The sequence below is a fragment of the Calypte anna genome, chromosome 18 (assembly GCF_003957555.1).
Source record: "Calypte anna isolate BGI_N300 chromosome 18, bCalAnn1_v1.p, whole genome shotgun sequence".
NCBI lineage: Eukaryota > Metazoa > Chordata > Aves > Apodiformes > Trochilidae > Calypte > Calypte anna.
Window position 1 is genome coordinate 8,742,397 of NC_044263.1, and position 24,266 is coordinate 8,766,662.

General features: G+C 38.2%; 1 protein-coding gene across 5 annotated transcripts in view; it reads right to left on the minus strand.

The window, feature by feature from the left end:
• B3GNTL1 (UDP-GlcNAc:betaGal beta-1,3-N-acetylglucosaminyltransferase like 1) overlaps window positions 1-24,266 on the minus strand; it is a 100,379-nt gene that overhangs the window by 5,377 nt on the left and 70,736 nt on the right. For 4 of the 5 annotated variants that reach the window (XM_030461676.1, XM_030461675.1, XM_030461673.1 and 1 more), the window contains 4 exons: window positions 19,870-19,994; window positions 12,580-12,715; window positions 4,253-4,321; window positions 2,644-2,718 (listed from right to left, as the gene is read on the minus strand). In XM_030461676.1, the coding sequence (XP_030317536.1) occupies window positions 2,644-2,718; window positions 4,253-4,321; window positions 12,580-12,715; window positions 19,870-19,994 (405 nt within the window). The remainder of the gene's footprint in view (window positions 1-2,643; window positions 2,719-4,252; window positions 4,322-12,579; window positions 12,716-19,869; window positions 19,995-24,266) is intronic. The other variant, XM_030461674.1, reaches the window with a different exon arrangement.

Consider the following 24,266-nt stretch of genomic DNA (forward strand, 5'->3'; position numbering starts at 1 on the left):
AAATTGAACTTTTTCTAAAGAAGTGTTAAAAATTATATAGAAAAAAACCCCAGAAGCTAAATCAAGCAGGAGAATTAAAACCTAAATGTTTCATTCCCAGAGCACAAAGCTGAGGTTGACAGACCAAGGCAGGACTTTGCAATAACTGCTCTAAGAGTACATTTACTGAAAACTTCATTCAACCAAACTAGTTTAATTGCTGAGATAGAAAAATAGAAATCCCTTTCATTTCAAGCACTTGGAATCCATGCCAGAACAGGGCACAAAACACGGAGTGCAAACCCTTGGGTCCTGTGGGATGCTGACAAGTTAAAGCCACTTTTATCTTTTTAACAAAAACTTGGACACACACTCACACCACAGCAGATTTCCAGCTACAGCCCTTCGTGAAGCCATCTGAAAATACAAACTGAGCAAGGATCACAGGGGGGAACTTTTTCCAAAAAAATGATTTTACATGGTAACAAAGCAGCACCAATGCTGGCAAGGGAGGAACTGCCTGAAAAAATAAATAAGCAAACAGCACTTCAAGTACAGGGCCAACAGAGTCATTGCTTGCAAACAATCCACTGAATAAATATACCTAATCTTCAAAATTACCCTCTTACAGCTGCATATAAACATGCAGGTTTTTGTCTGCAGCAAAACTAAAAATAATGCTTTACCCTAAAGAGCAAAAGACAACAAGGCCCCTGGACACTCTCTTCTGCAGATGAACTTATGTTGGTAAATAGTAAAGCTAAATTTGGTACTCTAGGCTGTTTAGGAATTTGTTAATAACTTCTGTTTATGAAATCAGGATCTGCAGCTAATTGTTCCTTACACAAACTTCCAGCAGTTCCATGCACCATGGAGTGAGGTTGCAGTTGCTGCACTGAGATCTGTCTGTACAGACTGTACCTGGGGCTTCTGTGTGTTTTCTGACTGCATGGCCTGGAACACAGAGCTCCTTGTCTGGTTTGAACATACAGGACATTTGTGACCTTTAAACACAGTTCTGGTGCAAGGTTCCATGCAAGGATAGCACTCTTTCTGCAAAGGAATTTACAGCAACATTTTCTGCACAGTTTTAATAAACCTGGTTGAACAGCATTAGAGAGGCAGCAATAGCTGTCACAGAAAAGACATCTTTCATTTGATGCAGTCTTAATATGCCCTGTCCAAGTCTTTCCTGTTCTCCCACTTTCAGAAGTATGTTGGAAGACGTTAGGAGTTAAAGCAATTAAAGCAAAGCAAGTGGGAAGTTTTGGGTTTGGCTGTTCTTTCAGATGTGGGCTGTACAGAAAGCAAGGCAGTCTCAGCCTGGAAACAGCAAAGCCTAAACCTTAGCACTGTACTTGGCCTGCACAATATCAACACAGTTGAATGAAAAAGTTCAGTGCTCTTCTCAACCCATTTAAAAGCCATTTCCTCTTGTGGTCAGGCCTAGAAGCTTGAAAGCTGCAGCAGACAGGATACCTGAGTATTTTTACCACAGACATTTATCAACTGGTTTTGTTTTGGTAGAAGACTGCTCTGCATGACAAAACTACTGAAAAATGTGGCCATTTTATTCTAACCCCCAACCCTGGAAGTAGTGGGATGTCACAGATTCTGAGCCTCCACAAGGGCTCCTGAGAAGAATAAAACACAGCAGCCATGGCAGCACTGGGAGAGGTTGATAATAATTATTCCCGAAGACCAGCTGGGAAAGCCAATGGTAAGGAACAGGAGGATCCAGAAGCCTTGGTTCTGCACTGCTGGTTGCTTCCTGGACCCTCAGATTCCTTTTCTCCCTTCATTGGGTTTTACGCCTCCTACACATACAAATGGTACAGATACCATTTTTAGGAGTAAATTTACAAAATCAGACTGTTCCCAAGCAGAGGTCAAATTGCATTTCCAAAGGCAACACTGCCTACTATTTAGACACTGCATGTCCCTACAGTGTTCTGGGATCAGCAAGTAGAAAATGCTCAGTGGCCATGAGTGGAAAATGTGCTGAAATCACAGCTGAAGTTGTGGGCCAGAGTTTTCAGGCAAGATGTTGCATAAGAGTTTCATTGTAAGGGCTTCAAAAATTAAATGTGCTTTGTAACAGGTTGCACAGATGTTTTGTCTAGGGACTTCCACCAACCATTATATGTACTATGAAAAATTAAATTAGTTGTAACATTACTGGCTTATCCAAGAGTTTATCAACCAACAGTACATGATAATGCCCTGAGGTACTTTCAGTCTGGCTTTAAACTCAGAGTTACGATCTCAAAGTTGACTGTAAAGTTTGGAGTGCTAAGGTAAAAGCAGCCCCTACCAGAGGAGATGCAGCTGATCAATCTTTGAACAGATCTAGTTCAGCATGAGAGCATCAGTGATATTTATGTAGCTACAGATTTTAGTTACTGTTAGAGACCTTTTCACTGGTGCTTGCAATTAGCATGTATTTGCTGTTTTGCTTTACAACTCGTGTCACCTCATACTGTGCTTTGCAAAATAACTGCTGGTATCTTCTAGTTATGTCATTTGGTCAATTCAACCACTTCAAAGAAGAAAGAAATGGTAAAAGCTTCTGGAAAAAAAGCTACTTACAGTAAACAGAAATTAATTTTTGTGAGGAACAAATCCTGATTTTGGAGTCAAGTGAAAGCTGGAGGGGGTACTCACCAGCTTCACACAGATGATGAAAGGTGGAGTTGCATCTCTGAAGTGACATATGGGAATTTTGGGTTTTGGTCTCTCCTGCAGGAAAGAAAAGGAGATTTCAGTGAAAAGACATCCAGGGTTCCTTGTTAGCTTAGTTTTAGGAGCTACTAAACACTAAAAGGGTAAAACATTATTTTGATACCTCATCTGAACAGCCCAGCTGGTCACATGCACTCATCATTTTGCCAGTTGTTTCAAGTACTCCTTATTTTTTTACCACAATCTTTCAACACGGTTGTGTTTCTTTGAATGAAGCTTTCTGCTGTTGAAAGCAGAAGGCCTCACTCCTCTACAGCTTCTTCCTTACCTCCAGCCTCTACTTTTAGCTCTTTCCCAAACAATTCCCTCTCTGAACAGGTTGCAAGATATTCTGCTTTAACAGCCTACCCCATAAAAAATATGTTGGTTTTTTTTTTTAATTTTCTGCCCCTTCAGTGAGCAGCATCAGCTTACTGCCACCAGAGCAGCAGCAGAGCAGGCACAACTGCAGGCACAATCCAACTGGGACTCCATGGATCCAAGCTGCAGAATTTTCTAAGGATTCACAGCAGGCTGCAGTACAATCACCGCAGATGCAGAGGATCTGTACCAGTTATGCTGACAGTAGTCGTAGTGAGTCCTCAGGTTTCCAGGTCAAAATCCTCAACTCCAGTTGCTTTCATGCAGCTGAAAATCCTCATCAGCTTCCCACTATAGAACCTGACTTCACAGTTACTCAAACCACAAGCTGTACCTCAGGAACAGGATGTGCCCCTCCTCTTCCTCCATCCCTCCCTTGTCCTACTCCCAGATACCATGATCATCCACCCTCAGGGTAATTTGATTCATGAGATAACTTGCTGGAAAACTTTTTTATTTTGAGGCCTCCTTTTCTGCCAGATCAGGCAATTGAATCCTGCAGCCCCAGGACTGCCAGACCCACAATAAACAAAGCAGTGGGAGGAGGTGGCTGAGGGCAGAGGCAGACAGACCACCCCTGAGCCAGCCTGGGCTGTCCCCTCAGATTGCACTCCCAGACTTTGTTCACAGGAGCTGATCCCCTGCCCACTGAAACCAAGAACTGTCTTTTCACCAAACTGCAACAAGAAAACATTTTTCCTATATGACTTACTTATTGCCATCTAAATGTCCTGCTTCCTTCTCTAGGAAGTAAAATGTTTCTTGTACTTCAAGGAACTTAAAGTTTTATTCAGGTACAGTGTAACTATCCTGTAGAGTTTACCATATTGACAGAAGTGTTCTTTATTTTAAGAGATACCTGACTTTGAACCATCATGAGCCAAATTCTACCCCTACTTAAAAGTAAAAACTATCAGTAAAGGCTGCATTTTACCATTCCACCAGAATCTTTCAGAGTATGTGCATTTTTGTTTTTTTGAACTGATTCCAGCAAGTGTGAGATTCATCATTCTGGCTCCAGAGCTCACACTCCAGCATCAATCCCCAGCTATCCAGCCCCCTTGCTAAAACAAGTTGCTACACAGTATTTAAAAGCAATGTATTAATTCACCATGATTCCCAGAATATTTCCAGATCACAGTAAAGATCTGCAAGAGAAGTTGCAACCAACCTCAGATTCTTCGTAAGTGTAGAATCCTTTTGTTATTTTCTTTTCATCAACATCACAAAATGCAGTTACCTGGCAAAAGAGAAGCAGAATTCCACTCTTTGCTACCAGCAGGTACTTCACCTGTATCTACAGGAGACAGCAACTTCTGCAGTTGTCTGTGAGCACTCACTGTGTTTGCATGAACATGGGAACAGGTGATCTAAGAGAAAACATCCCAGACCATCATCTGCATCCTCAGACCCTCAGCAATAAGCCAAGTGAACTAAACCCAGTGACTGACCTCACTTTCACTCCCACTGGACACCTAAAATCAGATAATCCAGATCTTCCTCCTCCTGCCCACCCCAAGCAGCCCCCTCAGGCAGCACTGCTCTGCTAACCCCAGCCTTGATTCAGCTCACCAGCTTGGGGGATTGCTGGGGGTTTGGACTTTGTATTTTTCAGTTAAAAGGTTCAGAAGATTTGGTGTTTAAAGACACAATTACTGCTTCATTTTGGTTATTCGTACTGTAGTTTGGGAGGCATTATATGCAGCCCACATTGACAAGTATTTCAGATGGGTTTTTTGTGTGCATTCCTCATAAATATGGAGGCAGAATAAATGTCTGCAATCCAAAATACAAAGTGCCCTCATTTTTTAACCATTAGGCTGCCAGAAACATTTCAGAAGACTTTTTAAAATAAACATCACTGTTTTCCTGTTTTCCATTGGATCTATTCAGATTATTTACACAGAGCTCTTACACTGAAGCACAACAGTTCTGATAGTTAAGGCTTTGCAGAAATCAATTATCCTGGTGAAAGCTGGATAGCAGTTTTCCTATATTTTTAATTGTTGCATTAAAAATCGATTAACAACACTTCGAGCTGAGAAAATTTGAAAAGCCATCCAGCTGTTTATTAATTTATTACGTTAGAGAAGCTGCAAAAGACTGGCCTGCTTGCTTGCTGTGTCTCCAAAGCTCTGTCACATTTTCCTCCTGTGATTAAGATAGTTCTGTGTTACCCAACATGACCTCCTGTGCAGAGGAAAGCTCTGACACAAGCTGCACAATGCTGAACTTTTGCACTCTTTATTGCTGCTTCACTCCTGACACCCAGTGCCATATTCACAGCACTGGGGGAAAACTGCAGGCAAACAGAACTGGGATTTAAGGGTTTCCAGGCCATGGCCAGAGAAGATTTGCATTCTTTGCAACATAAATTTTTCTACATCAAAAATACTTTGTAGATATAACTACTATCCAATGGAAGTTTTCTGCACAAATCCTTACATAACATAGTATCAGTTCTTCCATTAAACATCAACATAATGAGAATAAAAACAAAACTATCAAGGGACTACAAATACAGCTGAACACCACCAGCACAAAAACTTAATGTGGAAAATACAGCTAATAACCTGGAGGGGGGGGCACCCTTAGGGGTAGACATGGTACAAATATACCTGGAAGACAGCTTGCTTCAAAACAAGCACCAAAATAAAGAACAGAATATTAAGCAAACATTAAATTTTCACTTAGGGGCTTTTATGACAAAAGGAATCAGCATTACAGGCCAGAAGACTCAGACTTTTCTTCTGGATGATGATGATGCAGGGAGTGCACTAAGGACACACCTTTCCTTCAGACATTAAAATGGAAAGAGAAAAATGAGGGAATTCAGGGCAGTACTGAGGAGTTACTAGACATGATACAAAGGTCTTTTCTGATGGATGTAGGCTGGGGTAGACAGTAGCAAACAGTAACAACTGTTACTTTTTTTTTTTTTTTTTTTTTTTTTTTTTGTCTGTAAACACAAGTTAATAGAATTTACATCCCTGGCCCTATTTCCATGATCACCATAATGATGTATTGTTCTTGAAGGATCAGATAGCGTGGACTGAGTGCAGTAAACTCCTTCGACATCACAAAAATCCTGAGATCTCCTCTACCCATCTCATTCACATCTGTACATACATACACAGATAGAAACACATGGAAGGAAGCAAGGAAAACACTGTGGAAAGAGAGGTTACTTAGCTGCACACTTGTCATTCTGGGTTAAGCACCTTTAAAATTCTCCAATACTCTGCAAATTTCAGTTCTGTCGTAGAAACTGTGGTCACGACAAACAAACTTTGGCAGGATATATGTATACTGTCAGCCCAACAGAGTTCTGGGAGTAAATACAGTGCAATACATTAAAATTGGCTTCCAAGAAGCTGCTTATAATCCCATAGTTAAAGAAAAAAACACCAAAGGCTTTGACATAAGTGAATAGCTGCACTTTAGTGCAAGTAAGAGAGAACTCAGCTTTAAGGTGGAAAGCATCACACAATTCACCTTCAGCAACTGATAATTCAGTGATCAAGAAACCCCTGACTGCTGCACAGATTTCATCTTAATGTGAATGGTGCCAGAGAACCACAGACAGCTCTTGTATCACCAGATTACCAATAACCATAATGCTCCTCTCAGACTGTGCCATAACTCACCCTACCATGTGTAGAAAATTCTACAATGTGCAGAATTTGCCCTAAGCCACCCAGCTCCAGAGGATCCAGCACATGAAATTCCAGGTAGCAGCAAGCGTGTGAAAAAAACCCCAAACTAAACACCACAACTTGAGAGGTAAAGCTGTAACTTATTTCCCTTGGAAGATGGCAATTATCCTAACCTTTTGTTGAATTACCACTAAGGCATCTCCACTCTAATTTTCTATGGATTCAGCCAGCTTTAATCTGCTATTTACAGCATTGTACATGTCAGACTTGTATGGGCAATTTTTCTGCCAGGCTGTGCACCCTGTGGGTGGTCAAAATGCAAGTCAACTTTTTTCCTGACACACACTATTTGTTTTCCAATTAAAGAAAATCTAAGTCTGGAGCCTAAATACAGGACTTATGCATGGGTGTTTATCCTACAAGGAGAACTCAAGGCATCAGGCTTATACAAGTTATTCACTTGATACTATCAGGCTAAACACAGTTACCTATTTATTTTTCTGCATTAATGGCTTCTTTCTTTCATCTTTTATTAAGACCATCTATCTATACAAGAACTCCTGTCTCCCAGAGAGGAACCTATGAATTACAAAGCAATAAAGCAGTCTCAAGTTGTTTTTTTTTCCCTTCCTTCTAGCAAAATGGTTCTTTTGCAATGCCTCTGACAATATGTCTCCATTGAAGCTTATCAAATCCTCATATAACACTTCAGTTTTAAGAATATATATGTATAAATCATTAAATATATGAACACCACTTGTTTGAAAATCTACATAATCCCAAAACAAAGAAAAAAGATTGTTATTTCTTTCAGCTAAAAATTAGAAGACACAGCTAAGTATCTGGTTGGTATAAGCTACACAATTACTGTAAATAATTTTTATAAACATGGATTGCAAAGGCCTAAGGGAAAAAGGAGAAACCATTTTCTCTCTCATAAGAAAGTTTATGTGGCTTAAGAGATAAGATATTTACTTTAAAAAAATCTGCTAGGGGAAGATAAAAGCACTTCTCTGGCTGGTCCTTTTCAATAAACACAGGATCTGTGTGGAGAGACACACAGGCTGAGACTATCAGACCTCCCTGTGGTAAAAGGAGATTAATGGGCAGCAGATAATCCTCCTCCAATTGTACAGACTAAGAATTCATCAGGAGTGGTCTTGGGAGGCAACTGTAATTATCTAGCTGTTTGAGCTGTGCTACTAATTACACAAGAATTAATAGTTTGTTTCATATTTGATTTATTTACTGTTTCTGGCTACTGCAGAGGATGTTTTCTTACACTTCCCATTCCACTCAAATTTCCTAATGGAAAATCTAAAAGATTTCATCAGCCTAATAATATCCTTTTATGGTAAATGATCTTCATAGAATCTTATGTCCTAATCTTATTTTCACCTGTGGTATGCCTGAGGTCTCTGATGATCATAGAGCACAACAGAAAAAAAGGACAATCCTTTTGATAAGTGGTCACCTGCACATTGTCTCCTCCCCCTGCTGATTGCACCAACTGCTCTGATAAAATTTATCTTTAATGAAGACAACCTGAAAACTCTGCAAAGTCCTACAGCAGCAGACTTCCCCTGTTGCATTCTCCCCATATTTCATGCAATCTTTATCCATTTTAAACTTCCAGTAACCCTGTTGATTCTTCTATTTATAATTCTTTCATTCAAGCTTATATAAAGCCTTGGAAACATGTTAATATAAATCTGTGCAGCAAGTTAAATCAATTTTGGCCATTCATTTCAAAACAAAGTTTGAAGGCATTATAATGCAAGTTCAGGTAGGCAGAGATAATCACAAACTGAACAAGAGACATACAGTGGCCTCAGAGTCTTCCAGTAAACCACAAGATATTGACTGTAGTAAAAATGAAGCCTCTATTTCTCTCCAATGTCATTTCAGCCTGCTTTATACCTGGATTTAACTGAAGCTTTCAAATTTCATCTCTCTCTCTCTCCCTGTTCTCTAGGCTCTCTTTTTAACACATCTTCACATTATCATTCTGTCTTTTGCTCCACAGTCCAGGTGAGTGTTAAATTCTTCCCTTTATTTATGTTTCTTTGCTTTTTTCATCCTCACTCCAGACTCTCACACTGCCATTCATAGGTTTTATAGCAGCTGAGGTGCTACAAAATTTAAACATCTTACTTCTGGGTGAGAACTGAAGGATCTTGGTTGCTGGTTTAGTGATGTGGCTTTTAAAAAAGGTGAAGAGAAACAAATGTGACGCTGAGCTAGGAAAAAGAGGATACAAAATACATCTAAAAGTTTTCAAGTTTGCCACTGGTGGATAGGGTTGTCATAGAGAAACCTCATGGGCTGGCTCTGTACCAGCACTGTTTCCATGCCACTAATTAGCTGATGCCTATTTTGTCTTTTCCCTCTCCTTTTCTGCTCACTACTTGGGTACTATTTTCAGCTATCGGAAATGACACAAAACATTAATGCTGAAGTTCTCCTTTTAGCTAAATTATGATGGAGAATAAAAGACCAGACAAGACAGCTCAGAAACCCTCCAGGCATATGTAGCATCCCCAAAACATTTGGTTTCCATCTTCAGCTGCAAATTATAGACAAGACGGATGTGTTTTAAACAAAAAAGGTCTGTTTGACTTCATTCTTGCAGAAATGCTCATACTGAACCACTGTCAATTGCCTGAATCAAGAAAGGGACAGCCAGGAAACAGAATTTCCCTAAGAATACTGAGATCCTGGTAATTAATTCATAAAAAAAAAAACCCTTATGAGTCTAATAATTTTTTTTTCTTGTGTTGCTGTTTAGCAAAAATACTGAGACTTGGATTTTTGCCTGAACTCTTTGGAGACAAAGTGTTATTTTAATATTCACCATACAGATGTCTGAAGGGAAAGAGAGGATATTGCTTAGGTGTCCTTTTTTCTTTTAACATAGCCATAATTCAAACTCAGCCTGTTTTCCAAAAACACTGAAGTATTAATTTGTTAGTGAGCATGAACATAGACTGCTGCTTCCTGGAATTGCCATAATTCTGTATTCTAAAAAAAAAAAAAGCAACATATTTGTACTTTTCAAACATCCCACAAAAACCTAGTCAGTATAAGGGATATGATTGCTTTGTTACCAGGTTCTAAAAATACTGGAAGCATGACCCCCAGTGAAATTCTGAATCTCAGTGAGAGGATGAAGCAGTGTAACAGAGCACAGGTGAAATTTCCAAGAGTTTAAGCAACTTAAAATATAAAACCAACTGAAATTCAAATTTAGATAGTTAAAGCATACAGTTTAGTTAAATGACACAACTTATTTTGGAAAGTTAACCTGCATTTCAAAAGGAATTACACCTTTTAAGATTGCACTGTTTCACACAACTGGACCTTCAGAGGAGAAAATATTAATTGTATTTATATGTTAGATAATACTTTCTTGTAAGGGGTTTTTGGAATTGTATTTTTATGTGTAATTGATGAATTCATATTCCAGGGCCTCTGCAACCCCAGAGTCTAATTGTAGATTCAAAATGATACTGAATCTCCAGTGTTCTCATAATTAACTGGATATATGAAATCTTAAATCTTGTTAAGGTAGTCTTTAAAGAGTGAGACAGGAAAAGGGTTTTATTGGTTTTAGGGCTGGAAAGGATAGAGCAACAACTATTTACAACCTTTGTTCATAAGGGATTTTAGTGTCTTTGGCAAGAGTTGGAGATTACTCACAAAACACCTGAAGGATTTTCAAGGAAAAGTGTAACAAGGGGTTTAACTAGCCTCCTTTTACTGTTATTAATTTAGACTGAGCACTGCCCTAAACTACTTACTGCAAATTTTATTTCCTCAATCACCAGCAGCAAAATCCTTTGATTAGCACTTTGAGAAGTGAGATCTTTTAATTACTTCCACATATCTTTGCCAAGAACTATAAAACATTAGGATATCTTTTCAGCTTCAGTTCTGACTGAGATGGAGAAACTTTGGATCTCACTTTTGAAGAGCTAGGAAGTTACAATGGAAACCATAATGAGCCTCAACAACTAAACAAATACCTAGTGCTGTAATCCCTACAGATAACACTAAACTAGCTATCTATAAGCTGGTCCTCTGCTCTCAGTTAGGATGATAGGAGTCCCTTTCTGAAGCTATTTATCTTTGTTGGTTATTGAGAAAACCTCTGAGCTTCAGATAACAAGTCAGACTTAGTGGATAAAGTTTGATTACAAGTATTAAGGATAAGACTGACTGCATTTTAGCAGCAGTTGTCTGCAGTACATTTGCAAAATGAGTCCTACCTGGCATGTGCAATTGTATCTGGCCTGTGAGCTTGCTAAATGTCTGACACAGTATCCAGTAATTAATGGGTTAATGCTCAATGCAATATTTCAGTATCAAACTAAAGCATACTGGAATATTTGCAAGTGTAACCTTGAGAGAAGCAAAATAGTATTGTGTCCTGCAACCCTGCCAAAGCAAAGGTTACCTAAAGGTCAGTTGGAAAGAACTTGAGAATCCAGTTAATTAGAACCACAGTCAGTGCTAGCATCCTGGGCCATGAAGGTTTTTCCTTACTGAAGGAGAGGTAGCTTTGGCAGAAAAATGACAAAAACCCAACCAATATTCTTTTTCTCTTGCCCTTTTTATCAGCTTTGCAGTGACATCTTTAAATTGTCATTATGTTTGCTGAACAGGATATGAAGAGCTGAATGAGTCACTTGCAGAAAGAGATGACAAAAGTAACCCAGAGCTGGAGAGGTGTTCTACCTTAATAACAATTTCTATTTTGGCTTGACACTAAAAAAACCCTAGAAACCCACCAAATGAAACAACCCCAACACCTAAGATGGTAAGACACTGCTACAAAAACAACATAGTCTATTTTTCATGTAATAGCTCATAAATGTACCAGACAAGCTGCCACCTCATCCCTTGGGGCTTATTTTATAATTCTCATAATTTTGCAGGCAGAAAGGTTCAATAGTTGCTTGTAAGTTGGTGGAATTCTTTTTGGTTTGTGTCTTTTCTTAAATGTGTGTGTGGTCTGCAGGCCACTACATTATTGAAGTTTATAAATGCATTTGTCATTTTGTCTTCCTGTCCATATTTTTAAGAAAACATGTTCAGTAATAAAGTGAATGCTTCACGTTGAAAAGAAACAACCATTTGACATTAGCCCTAAGGCCTTTATATAGCAAAAAGTTATTACACAAAAGAATTTGATATAAAGTTATTAAACTCAGACAAATCTCTCTAGAGGAATATCTGTCATTGCCAAATACAAGTAACTCGCCCCCCATTTTCAGTTGATTGTAAACATAGAGAGTTATGTACCACAGCTTCTTTACCCCACACTACACTCCTCTTTTTTAAGCAATCAGGCTTTTTTAAAAGGGAGTCAGAGTACAGCTACTCCTCATAGTACAAACCAGGCTCATCAACATCTGATAGGACTTGTCCTTAAGAACTCTAATATATACAGATGAATAAACATGGACAAGGTACTTCAGTATTATACCTTCCAAATGAAGAACTATTCTACTCACCTTGAGTACCTGGCTGTATAGTTAGTTACCCAGTAGCAGGCCACAAGCTGTATATGGTGTGTCTGATTTATTGCTGTGCTCTGTCATCAAGAAGCAGGAACAGGGGTGCAAATGTCACACTAGATACACCCCACACAGGCTCAATAATGCAACCCAGCATTTCAAACCGAATCTTGTGGTTTCTGCAATTTATGTTAGCCATCAACTAGTACTTTAACAACAAAAAAACTTACAAGAATTTTGCTACCTTATGTTAGAAGAAACAGTGAGGTATATGAAAGAAGAAAGTGGGTTGGTACATGTGTTACCCACTCTTAGTAGCTCACCTTTCTCCTATTAGCTGGTGACAAACTTCTGTAGAGCTTTCTGCCTTGCTTGCCAGCATTCCAAATAATGAATGATGTCCAGGAGCTCAGGACTCTGTCTTCAAGAAACCTGACTCGGTGATTCCAGATGGTTTCCCTGGAGAGTTAGAAAAAGGGTGGATTTTGACCCCTAAAGCATGATGGTATAGCTATATGCATGTGCACATACTCACATCCAGATGATTTAATTTTAAAGGTTCTGAAATCTTATTCAGCAGTGACACAAATGTGACTGTGCCTTTATTTGATGCCTTTTATAAGAAATAGCATTTCTAGAAACAAAGAGCAGTGGAACATTTTTTCCTTTCTTTGGTATTTTTTTGGAAGAAGTGGTATGTATGCCTCATAAAACTTCTTAAGAAAAAAAAGAAAACTGTTAGATGTCTGTGTCCAATTACACCTTATGTCTTCATGTTTGTAATAAGTTCTACAATAGGATTTAAGCCAAGCTGTTGAGGTAAATAACTATAAGGCTAATACCAAACAGTGTGCTGGCTTTGGAAACAGTAACAAGGGAACATCTAACATTCTTAACATCTTTAAATTCTGAAGACCTGTTGTGATCTTCAAGAAGTTCAAGATAAGTTCTTGGAAAGAAAAGACGTCTTCAAGGAAAGCATTTTGTTCATGGACCATTCCTCCGAGCTGTCACTTCCCATCCCTTCCTATCAGGTATGCTTTCAGAATATCAATTCCCACCCTGTAACATCATATTTAAGACTACATGGGTTACAACACCTAATATTTTAACAATAGGTATTCTGTGATTTATTTGTGCTGGTCCTTCACATCCCTGAGTTATGGTCTGAAATACACGCAGCCCTTATAGGATTAATACACATGGATTCCTGCTGGGATTATTAGTTAGCTCCAGAGAGCTCACTTCACTTCAGAGTGTGATTTTTGAGCAGAGCCAAATCCTGCTTAGCACTTCATCACTGATTGAGGTGTGATAACTTGGAAAGAACTTCACACACAAATAAATGTACCCAAGAAGAACAGCTTCTCCATATAAAATTTCCATGCTGTATTAAGGACTATGGCTGTGCACCAGCACTTCAGCTAATGGAACAACAACAAAAAAATCTTGGATTTGACTGCAAATCTCTTCTAATGCAAGCACAAGCTGCATTCCTGCTGCAAAGCTTTAGCTGCTGCTGGCATCCTTTGACACTTGCTTTTTTCTGTGTTCATTAGAGCATACTATATTCCCAGAAGGAAAGTTAAAGGAAAGAAATATGAAGGTCAAGTATTTTTCCAGGATCACTTTACTGGAAATTTTAGAGCTTTTGCTAGCTTCCTAAAAGGGAAGATTATTGCTTTGCACGTAAATGGAAAGGTTTTAAGACTGATTTTACTTTGAAATGTGACTTCAGAAGGATAACACTACATTACATCCCAGAGGTACTTCAAAGTCTGTTCTGTTGACTTGAGTGACACAGACAAGTTTCTTTTCCACTTGAGTTTGAAAAAGAGAAAAACCAACATCCTCATATTGCATGTGCCCTTCTAAATAAAAAATTTAAATTAAATCAGATGCCTTGCAGTCTTGAGTTAACCTTGAAATATTTTTAACAGTGCAAGCTGAGATCATCAGATAAACACAGAATTAAGGGGAGAATTTGTGACTGAGCTGCAGAGTGACAATCGGAGACTTCATCTTTGTGAAACCCTGCTCAGCACAAACTATAGACTTGCAGGTTGAGGCAAAAGAAAGTTTACAAAGTGACAAGAGGGAGAGTTTCAGTTACCCCCTTCAGGTTTCCAGTTCACCTCATCTGCCACATTTTTTGATGTTTCCAGAGTAGATAACTGGGATTCCTGTCTGGAGGGAGAATGAGTGTCATTTTCCTATCCTTTATGAGCCAGTACAGGTGCAACAGATGGGAACTGTAGCAATGTGCAAAGGATGATTAAAGAAAATGCCTGAAACAGTCCAGAAGCTGCACAAACCACAGCTCAGAGATAATTCTCACAGCTATTTTCAGACTTTGCATTATCATGCATTCATAGTCACCAGCAAAAACCAGGAGGGGTGTTGTTACCCTGCATCATCCCAAACCAAGGCTGGTTATCCTACCCACGGCAGAAAGGATTGGAGCTGTTTCTAGGTAGCCTTTAGTATAATTTCCTAGCCTGTATTCAGTTAAGATTTTTGTTGGGATACAAATTCTTCTGACTGTTGAAATTTGTTCCAGCATCCTAATACTCCTCTCCTTGACCCAAATTCTTGATGTACATAATTTTTTTCCATTTCTTCCATTTTCTTCTCACTTCTTCACAAAATAGATTTCAGAAGTATACATTTTTCTACTTGGAAAATCATTCTTGAGCCTTAAGTAATTTTCCTAGGATCTCATTTGCCTCAGCCCCAATACCCATCAGTTATGTAGTGTGGAAGGAAGAAGAGAAGCCAAAATTCTGCAGGATTCGTGCATTGGGTGAGAATGACTATGAAGTGTGTTCCTCAGTCCCAAGTAGTTATTACCATACCATCCACCCAAGTAATGTAACAATGGACCTCTGTTAAAATATGTGGTGACCTCCTGACTGAATACAGGAGTCAAGAAACATCTGCTGCAGTCCTATTTTGAAATGAAAGATAATGTGACAATAAAAGCTATATGATTTAATGTCTGAGCTCAGTTAAACCTCTCCATATTGTTTGACTGCCTTTCCCCTCCTTCCCCCACTGAGGCTCCCTAAGTGAATTAACAGAGCAAAGACAGATGTACAAGCACTTGAGAAATGCACAAATACAAGTTCAATGTCCAAAGCAGTACTGGAATTTTAGGCATTGGTTACCATCCACAGTTATACTATAAATCCATAAATTTGACCTTTTCTGTATAGGTTGGTCCCACGTGCTACTCGGATAACACCAGGCAGGAAGAGAGAACAACCTCTTCCAGTGGATTTTTATTCATGGTAGGATGAGAGTTCTATATCAGAGGTGAATCTCAACCTGATAGATAATCCAGAGCTAGAAGAACAGAGAACTTTCTAATCAGAGAGTTGAAAGAACTGATTCTTTATAGCTGGTTTTGTACACAAAATTCAAGGTCCTTATGGGAAATTCAGAAATGAATCCCATTTGAACCTTGACCATACTGGTGAGGATGTTGTCATTGTTGTTCTGTTGAACTGCATGTGAACTTATTAATCACTGGACAATATCATCCCCCTGAGTTATTACATTTGCACTGTTAATAGGTTCTATTAATATCTGAGTTCATCTTCAGGTCATGGGTCATTAACTGAGACAGGGTTTGCACTGTGGCCTATTTTTCATGAAAGGTTTATTAAGACAGACAGACCATCAATGCTAATCCCATTTATTTTTCAAGAATCTAATGAGGTCATTAGTTTCTAAGTTTAATTAAAGTGCCAAATGCAAGCAGAAAAGATAAAAATGCAGTTGACCTCATCTTTCTTTCAGCTATACAGGAATATGCTCCACTGTTCCTCTTGCCTGCCTATTTCTGGATGCCTGTGCTTTTGCAGGAAATGAAGCAGGCATTCCTGTGCTCACCAGTGACACCAGACCCATGCCTCAGAAACCTCTAAAACAACCAAATGTGTGTCTCAGACTAAGGGCCTGTTCTCCTCTGCTCTAGATGACATGGGAAGCTTCTAGTGCCTGAAACCAGATGGTTTCAATACATGATGTAATTTTGGTTATTTCTGCACAAGCAGCTCTTACAGTATTATTATACTTGGTCTGCATGCACAGCATATGAAATTACTGTAAGCCTCTTAAGTACACTTCACATTTTCTGCACAAAAGGGAATTGCTGAATCTCAGACAGAAGGTACAAACCTTATTTTCTGCACATCTTAGGTTTCTCTTGACCAAAAGCTTGCAAATTGCTACAGAGATTTGCTCCCTGCCCCAACAGCCCATCTTCAAGAGCAACAGTAACTAAAGACAAACACAATGTTTGACTGCTCATCTCCTTCCAAGATGACTTTTATCTTGCAATGAAGTACATTGTTTTACATACAGTTCCCTTTTCTCCCCTTTGGCAAAATATACGACTTAAACAATGTTTTATTATACACCAAGCTTTCTGATTCCAGTATTTCTCACTTTAAAGCCAGCTCTGATACTGCATCAAAAATCAGTGTAACACAGCTGTGCAGCACCAAGTACACAGAGCCCTAGGATAATGAGATAAAATCATTTGGATCTGAAAGGTACAATATGTGGGGTTTTGCCTTGTAAATTCCTGACTGGAGTTTCTCAAAACACGTATGGCTCATGCACAGTTCGCTGGCATGCAGGAAAGGCTTTCAATGAAATTACACTGAGAATGTTTATATTTCTGTATGCACCCAGGGAAATCTAAATATAGATCCTGTACCTCATTCAGATGCTGTCAGACACCCAAAGCATTTACTAACACAGTCTGGTGCCTCCAGAGTAAGGGAGAATGAAAATAAGATCTTGTTTCCTGCATCACAGATACCTTAACCTCTAGATATTTATTCCAAAAGGATACTCATCAAAGGAAATTACCAAAAATCTTTAGTTTTTAGAATTATACATACTAGATAAAAATAACTAAATGTAAATTTCAGAGTAATTTTATAAATAATTGAGGAAGTTTCAAAATGCAAAGTCAGGCATTTTTTCCCTGAATGATAATGAAAGACTCTCACATAAACTGAAATCAGCCCATAATAGGCTACAAGTGAGTCCTTTCTTTCCTGAAATGATTGACTCATGTACCTTTGTATAAACAAGTCCTATTAACCAGCTCTATTTTAAAAAACTCAAGTTAGGATTAAACTGCTAAAAAAATATACATATTAAAAAAAACCAGATTTCCTACAAGCATAATTTTGATCTCCAACAAGGTATGAATTTGGTTGGTGACTTACTACTTCCAAATCCAGGTCTGGGCTACCTGAACTCAAAGACAACACAAGCCAGTGGTGAAAGGCAAAATTCCACTGCTCAAACAGCACACACCCTACAAATAAATAAAAAGAGAGACTTCTAGAAAAGGCATGCATTAAGTCAGGTGGGGTGACAAAAAGGTCAATCAGGAAACAGCCAACTTTAATGATAGCTAAACCCTTGTGATGAGTCCATCAGCACACACCCATCTGCAGGAGATGTTACTCAGCCCTTTGCACCAGGGCACCACGAGGGGAACAAGAGGAGCTGTGACACAACCTCACTTGGATGTCCAGGAAGTCTCATGAAGAGCAGCAGAAAGCCCAGAGGAAGCCCAGCTAGCCTGGCTTCTTCCAGTGAGACCAGAAAGGTGCCAATTTGGAGATCCAACTGCACATCTGAAAGAACTCACAGCATATTTCCACATCCTCCCAGGATGTTGTAATTCAGGGTGCTTGTGCCACACAGCCTTATAGATCTGAATAAGCAACAGCTTGCAGTAAACTCAAAACAAACTGATTTCCAAGAATAAGATGTTTTCCCACAGACAGAAGCAACAGACTTCCAAGAGTCCTAGCATCCCATGATGTGTGGCTGAAAAGTTTGTAACTAACTGCCAAAATGTTCATATGCTACAAGAGAAAACAAAACACTTACATTTAAACAACAGTAACAAGGAAAATAATTTACCTCACATTTGTTTGCAAACCCCAAATCAGTATAAATGCATTTATAAATGCATTTATAAAAATCTACCCTGACATTAACCACAACTGTGCTATTTAGGGTACTATTAGTATTATCTAGTAGTACTAATACTAATTTTATAGTAATAATATATAATATATATAATACTAATTATATAGTAATACTACTAATAATATACTACTAGCATAGTAATAGTAATATACTATTTAGCATACTACAGTATTTACAGTAATAATAGAGATATACAGATAAAATGCACATTAAAAGGTTACATTTACCAATCAGTTCTACTGAGCCATACAAATAGGACTGACTGAAAACTGTATTTATATCATTAACCAGTAAGAAATCAGTTTACTTAATTACCACTGTGATTCCGGTGTGGAACTCCTAAAGGAGAGTAAAACTTGTATAATTTTTCATTAATGTCAATGCAGAAAAGAAATAAACTACTTGGCTCAGCTTGCAGGACTTCTGATCATAAAGAACACCTTTGACAGCTAAAATGAATTAGCATAAGAATCAACAAGAGAAATCTAACATTTTCTTTAAGGCCAGACCAACCCTGTAAAACCAGGAGACACCAGCTTATGAGGAAGCACCTGAGTTAGTTACTCTTAAACATCCTCAGGTATTTTTAAAATCTCATTATCTGATATAGATGGCCTGGACCTCTGAAAACATGAAAATAATATATGTAAATGCAGCACATTATCAGATGGAAGGCTTAAGTTTTATAATTTTTCTCAAAAGAATGTTTTTGCTGGTATTACAAGTTTCTGCTTACTTTTGAAAAAACCAGGCAGTTCATTTTTAAAATAGAGGTTTAAAATGAAAAAAATATCATTTTTACATTATGGTTCACAGGGAAAACATATGAGAGAATGAAAACTTCACAAATTAAAAATCCTAGTTAAAAAAGCCACCAAAATTTCACCACTGGGATGGATTTCAAACATGTTCTTGCAATTGCATTCAAAGTACTGAAGAGATTACTGCTCCAGTGCTTGCCTTTGCCATGCTCAGCAGATGAGATACATAATCACATACTTGTCATCTGCTTTGAGAGTAAGGAAACTCAGATGCTTTAGATAACCAGAGAGGTTATTCAGGCAGATTACAGGATCTCGTGATCAGTTACAAAGCCTCAGCTGAAGGAATGGTAACTGCAAGTGGAGAAAACACTACTGCAGCAAATGCAGTCTCCAAAGTGTGTCATTGCTCTTAAAATACCTATTGTGAAATTATTTCCAAAACAGTTGCAAAGAGGAATATTAGTCAAATGTTAAAACGTGCCCACCCCATCCCTGTCATTAACACAGGTACAACAACTCTGTAGGGGCAACGGCACCTGAATCAAAGATTTCAATTAATAATTTCAATTCCAGCATTAGAGTATGTTACTCAAAAGTAAATTATGGTGAGAACAAACAGAAAACAAGAGCCCTCCACCATCAGAAAAGGATACTGCCAACATGTTATCCTGTGCTTGCCTTTTAGATTTTATCAATCAAACAAACAATTAAACACAAATAAGTAATTATTTTGCTGTGTGATGTCTTGAAGAGATTAAGCATCTTTGCTGTCAGTCATCCAAGATGAAGCTAATTTTTAAGTTCTACCAAAAGTATCCAACTTACTCTAGGATTGAATGAGTTGCAGCCTGGGGATGGTAACGGTACAGCAGGAGGCACTGGTTTACTCGGAAGACTTGGCCACCCTTTTGGATATGTCTATAAAAAAACAACAAATCTTCTGGAACACCCTGGAAGAGAAGCAGTTACTTTAGACTACGAAGTGACCATTATTCATAGTTACATCTGAAGAAACATTTTGCTTTTCTGCCAAATTAATGAGGTCTGACATAATTTTATTCATATTATTTCTGTACATCTCCGTGAAGTTATCCAAGGGGTCGTTATATCTGGAGAAAAGATAAAGGTATTAAAAAAAGCAGATAGCTCTATTAAAAAAATCAAGTACAGCTGACCACAAGGACAGAAGTGAAAAATAAATGTCACCTCATTTTGATAGGGACACAAAGCTTGGTACAGGTTAGTCCCAAGTGAGAGAAACTTGCAACTTTTTTCCATGGTACATCATAGCATGTGAGAGAATAAACCCATCTGGAAAGACATAGCCTTATAATGAAGGTGAAAAAGCAGCATCTATTTACATTTTGCAATGGTGCAACTTCTTGAAATATGCCTAGAAGACATCCATTTTAATGTTTAAATACAGATTTTTCTTTCCTTCAGCCCATTGTTTAAAAAGCCACACAATTTTACCAGGCTAGGGATCTCTGATATATAAAACTAGGTGGGCTAAATAAAACACTTAAGTGTGGCATCAATAAAAAGCTGAATCATAACATGACAGAGTTGAGAAGGAAAATGAAAAGAAGGGAAAGCTACTGGAATAATTTCTTTCTGTAGGCACTACCATACACATAACTAACAGGGGCATAAACCTCAACCTCAACTTTAGATACTCTTTCAAAACAGAGAAATAAGAGGAGCACAAGTTCAAAAAATAAAATTGCATTTTTTCCCCATTACCACAGCTTCTGAGTTTCTTTCATAATTAAGAAAAGGAGTCTCTCTAATTAAAGTGCTGGACACAAAATCCCTCTGTGGTTTCTTCTGGCCTTCTAGTTACAAGAGCAGAACAGTTCAGTGACTCTTTCTCATCCCCACCAGACCGAGCAGCTGAGGGGGTGTGTGGAGAGGAAGAGAAATGAGACAAAAAAAGCTTTGAATCCTGGAAAACCAACTCAAAACACTGAACTGAACATATGCATCTTGGGAGGAATAAGAACCAAACCAAGCATGAACCAAATTCATGATATGATACATTGCTTTAAGACACTGAATTGGGCCACACTCCCAAAGTCTGAGTCCAACAGACCCTGATCTGTCTGCTTGCTAGAGGCAGCTTATCTGTAGCTATTGTTTGTCTTTGTCTGACTTCTACTTTAAGAGCTTTGATCCAGAAGAAAACTTTCAGAGAGTTTCATACAACTTACGCTTTATATGAACCTACTCTGAAAGCCACAAAAGAAATCTGGGGAAAGCTGGAGTAGCAGACAGCAACTACAGTCATCAAGAAGTTAGGAAAAACACAAACTGATATTCTTTTTTATCTTGTAGCCCTTTCCGTGTACTTCTTATTCTGGACTATCATGAAAATACTGAGAGTCAGCAACAAAGCTTAAACCTTTTCTCCTTTTCCAGGCACACATTACATTGTCAGGTCAGGCACAAGTTTTGTAGCACATCTCAGCTTACTGCAGTAGTCATATTTTGGTTCATATACATGATTACATCACATTAGGTATCTGCATTTCATTTCTGGATAAGCATTTATATAAGATAACCATTCATATGTATATTAAAAAAGAGTAAGTGCAAAAAAATAAAAGGATCTTTCAAAATGCTCTTTGGTTCTGAGTGCTCTTTTGCTTTACTTTAAGTGGGAGAAATACCTTGAAATAAATTGACTCAGGCTGAGGAATGAGCAGGTGTTATTGCTCAGCAGTGATTCTCACATTACAAAGCACAGCACTGCCAGGCATTTTTCAGAGGAGGAAAGATGTTGACTGGTGTTACAGATCCTGCAGGGATGGGACTTCCTAGTGCATGTCATTTTGTTGCAATACAAGAGATTCTTCTCAGTTGAGACAGATTATTGGATCCAGATGGCATTTTAAACACCAGGAATCTTTGTCCATCAGCAGCTTTCAATGAGACAGCTATTTAACCACTAAACGGAATATTTTAATGTAATTTTTGAAAATCAATGTTCACAGCTGAAGTATCAACTCACAATCCAGCATTTCAGCAATACACTACTGCAGGAATAGTTTTTGGCATTAATAAATACCATTACCTTGCATGTTTACATGTTACTGGACTACATACAGAATTTTCTACATCAGAGACCCCAGCCCTAGATGCTCTGCTGCAAGAAGGGATAAACTCCTTGGCTTGCCTCACTCAAGGTGTGCTCAGCAGCTCCTCATTACTATTCCTAGTGAAAAGCACAGCCTGCTCCTCCTCTGTCCTACCCACATCCAAAATCACTGCTAGCTTTAACCAGGCAGCAACATCAGGGGAAGAGTTGGACAGGATCAGCCAAATTGCTGTAATTCCTCAGGGGAGCCTAAAATTGGCAAATGAAAAGAATGAGTGAAAAAGGAAATAACTTTTGATTCCATACTAACCTGTTTCTTACAGGACTTTGGAGAGAATTTGCTTTGTTGCTATTTTAAACTCACCCACTTCATACTACACATTTTAGAACATTCATTAAAAAAGAAAAACATTCAAGTATTAATACTGCATGAAAAGCAGCTCAAGTGGTGTATATTACAGCACCTAAGATCAAAGAGGAAAAAATTTCTAAACTCAGAGACATTTAGCAACAAAGCAGAGATGTTGAATAAAAATAAAAAATAAAAAAAAATCAAAGCACTCTTTTTTTTTGTTTGAAAAATAAAATACTTATACCAACAGCTGCTCAACAGCATTTTCTAAGTCTTTTGCTACATCTTGGACTTAGAGAAATGAGACACACAGAGGGCCTGGTTGCATGCAAGTCAGAAAAGACACCCAGTGGTAAAGGGAGCACTCTTGCCTCTAACAAATACTGATCTGTCAGGCATTAAATTCTCTTACTCACCAACATAAGCAGTGCAAAGTGTGCTTCTAATAATAATAATGAGCTGCTGTAAGTTAAAAATAAATTAGAAATTGCAACTCTTCTCCAATTTAAAGGTGAGAAAGCAAAAGTAATTATTGGGAATAATTAGGAGTTATCCATTATTTAGTCTTTCTCTAAAGACAGATTTTGTATTAAATGTCAATCTATATTTTTTTATTATGAACTTCTCATTGAAATTACTTATTGCAAGGAGAAATTATAATTGAAAACACTCCCTACTTTAACTTTCTTTAGGATAGTCCCCAGCAGTATGCAAGCAGACTAACCACAAGCTAACTCCATATTAAATAGCTATTAATAGTTTCTCCTCAGGATTACCCAAGATATTCTTAAGCCTCTCTTTCTGCAGATTTGTCACTTCATTTTTTGGCTCCCATAAAAATCATGCCTTTACAGAATGTTTCCGTGGTTATAAGACATGAATACTGTAACACTTCATTGTTTGGGAAACAAGTTAGAGGAAGCTTCAAGAGATTGCTTTCATCCAAAATGTATTGGCACAGAGAAATTCAGTTAAAGATGACAGTGAAGTCAAATGGAAGGGAGGTAAATTCTAAATTATATTTAATAACAGATTAGCACAAAGTGTCATTTGACAGGGGGTATGGGGTGATTTTTCAAATGGCTTATAGAGTGTAATTAATCACTGACTCCATCACTTTTTGTTTCCTTTTTTGGATCAAATATTGATCTCTGTTCAGCTTTAACTATACCTAGCCAGTGACATTAGTGCCTGTGTTTTCAGATTTTCTCCCAGAGGTCCCTAATAGATTATTTGACAGATTGACCATATCTCAGTTCATGTTCAAAACCAACAAACTCCTACTTATCCCTGTACCTTTCAGGCACTACTGTAACTTCTTGCCTTTCTGGAGGGAATGACATTTGTGTGCTCTGGCAGAGAAAAATAGGAAAAATGGGAAGAGGCAATAGTTAGCACCTGATAGCCTACAAAAGTATCTTAGAGCTTTTCAGCATTTTGTCTCCTGTGCACCAAAGGATATTTTGACACCCTCTCAATTCATGTTTTTTGTGACCTTTTATCACAAAAATAGATCAAAAGGGATCTGCAGACATTTTGCTTGGAGCCACAGTTTGTATTCAGAAAGGCAATGTGGTTTATAACTTGCTATTCCATCTGGGGCTCATTAAGAATATTTTCCCCTTGTTTACACTTTGAGATTAGTTTCGAGCTTTAAGGCTGTCATACACTTCAAAAGGAAGGTTAAATGCAGAGGTGACAGGAAATTTGGGGCCAAGGTGTGGTAAAATTCTAGAGAGAGAAACAAGTGTGGCATATTACAATTGTGATGTC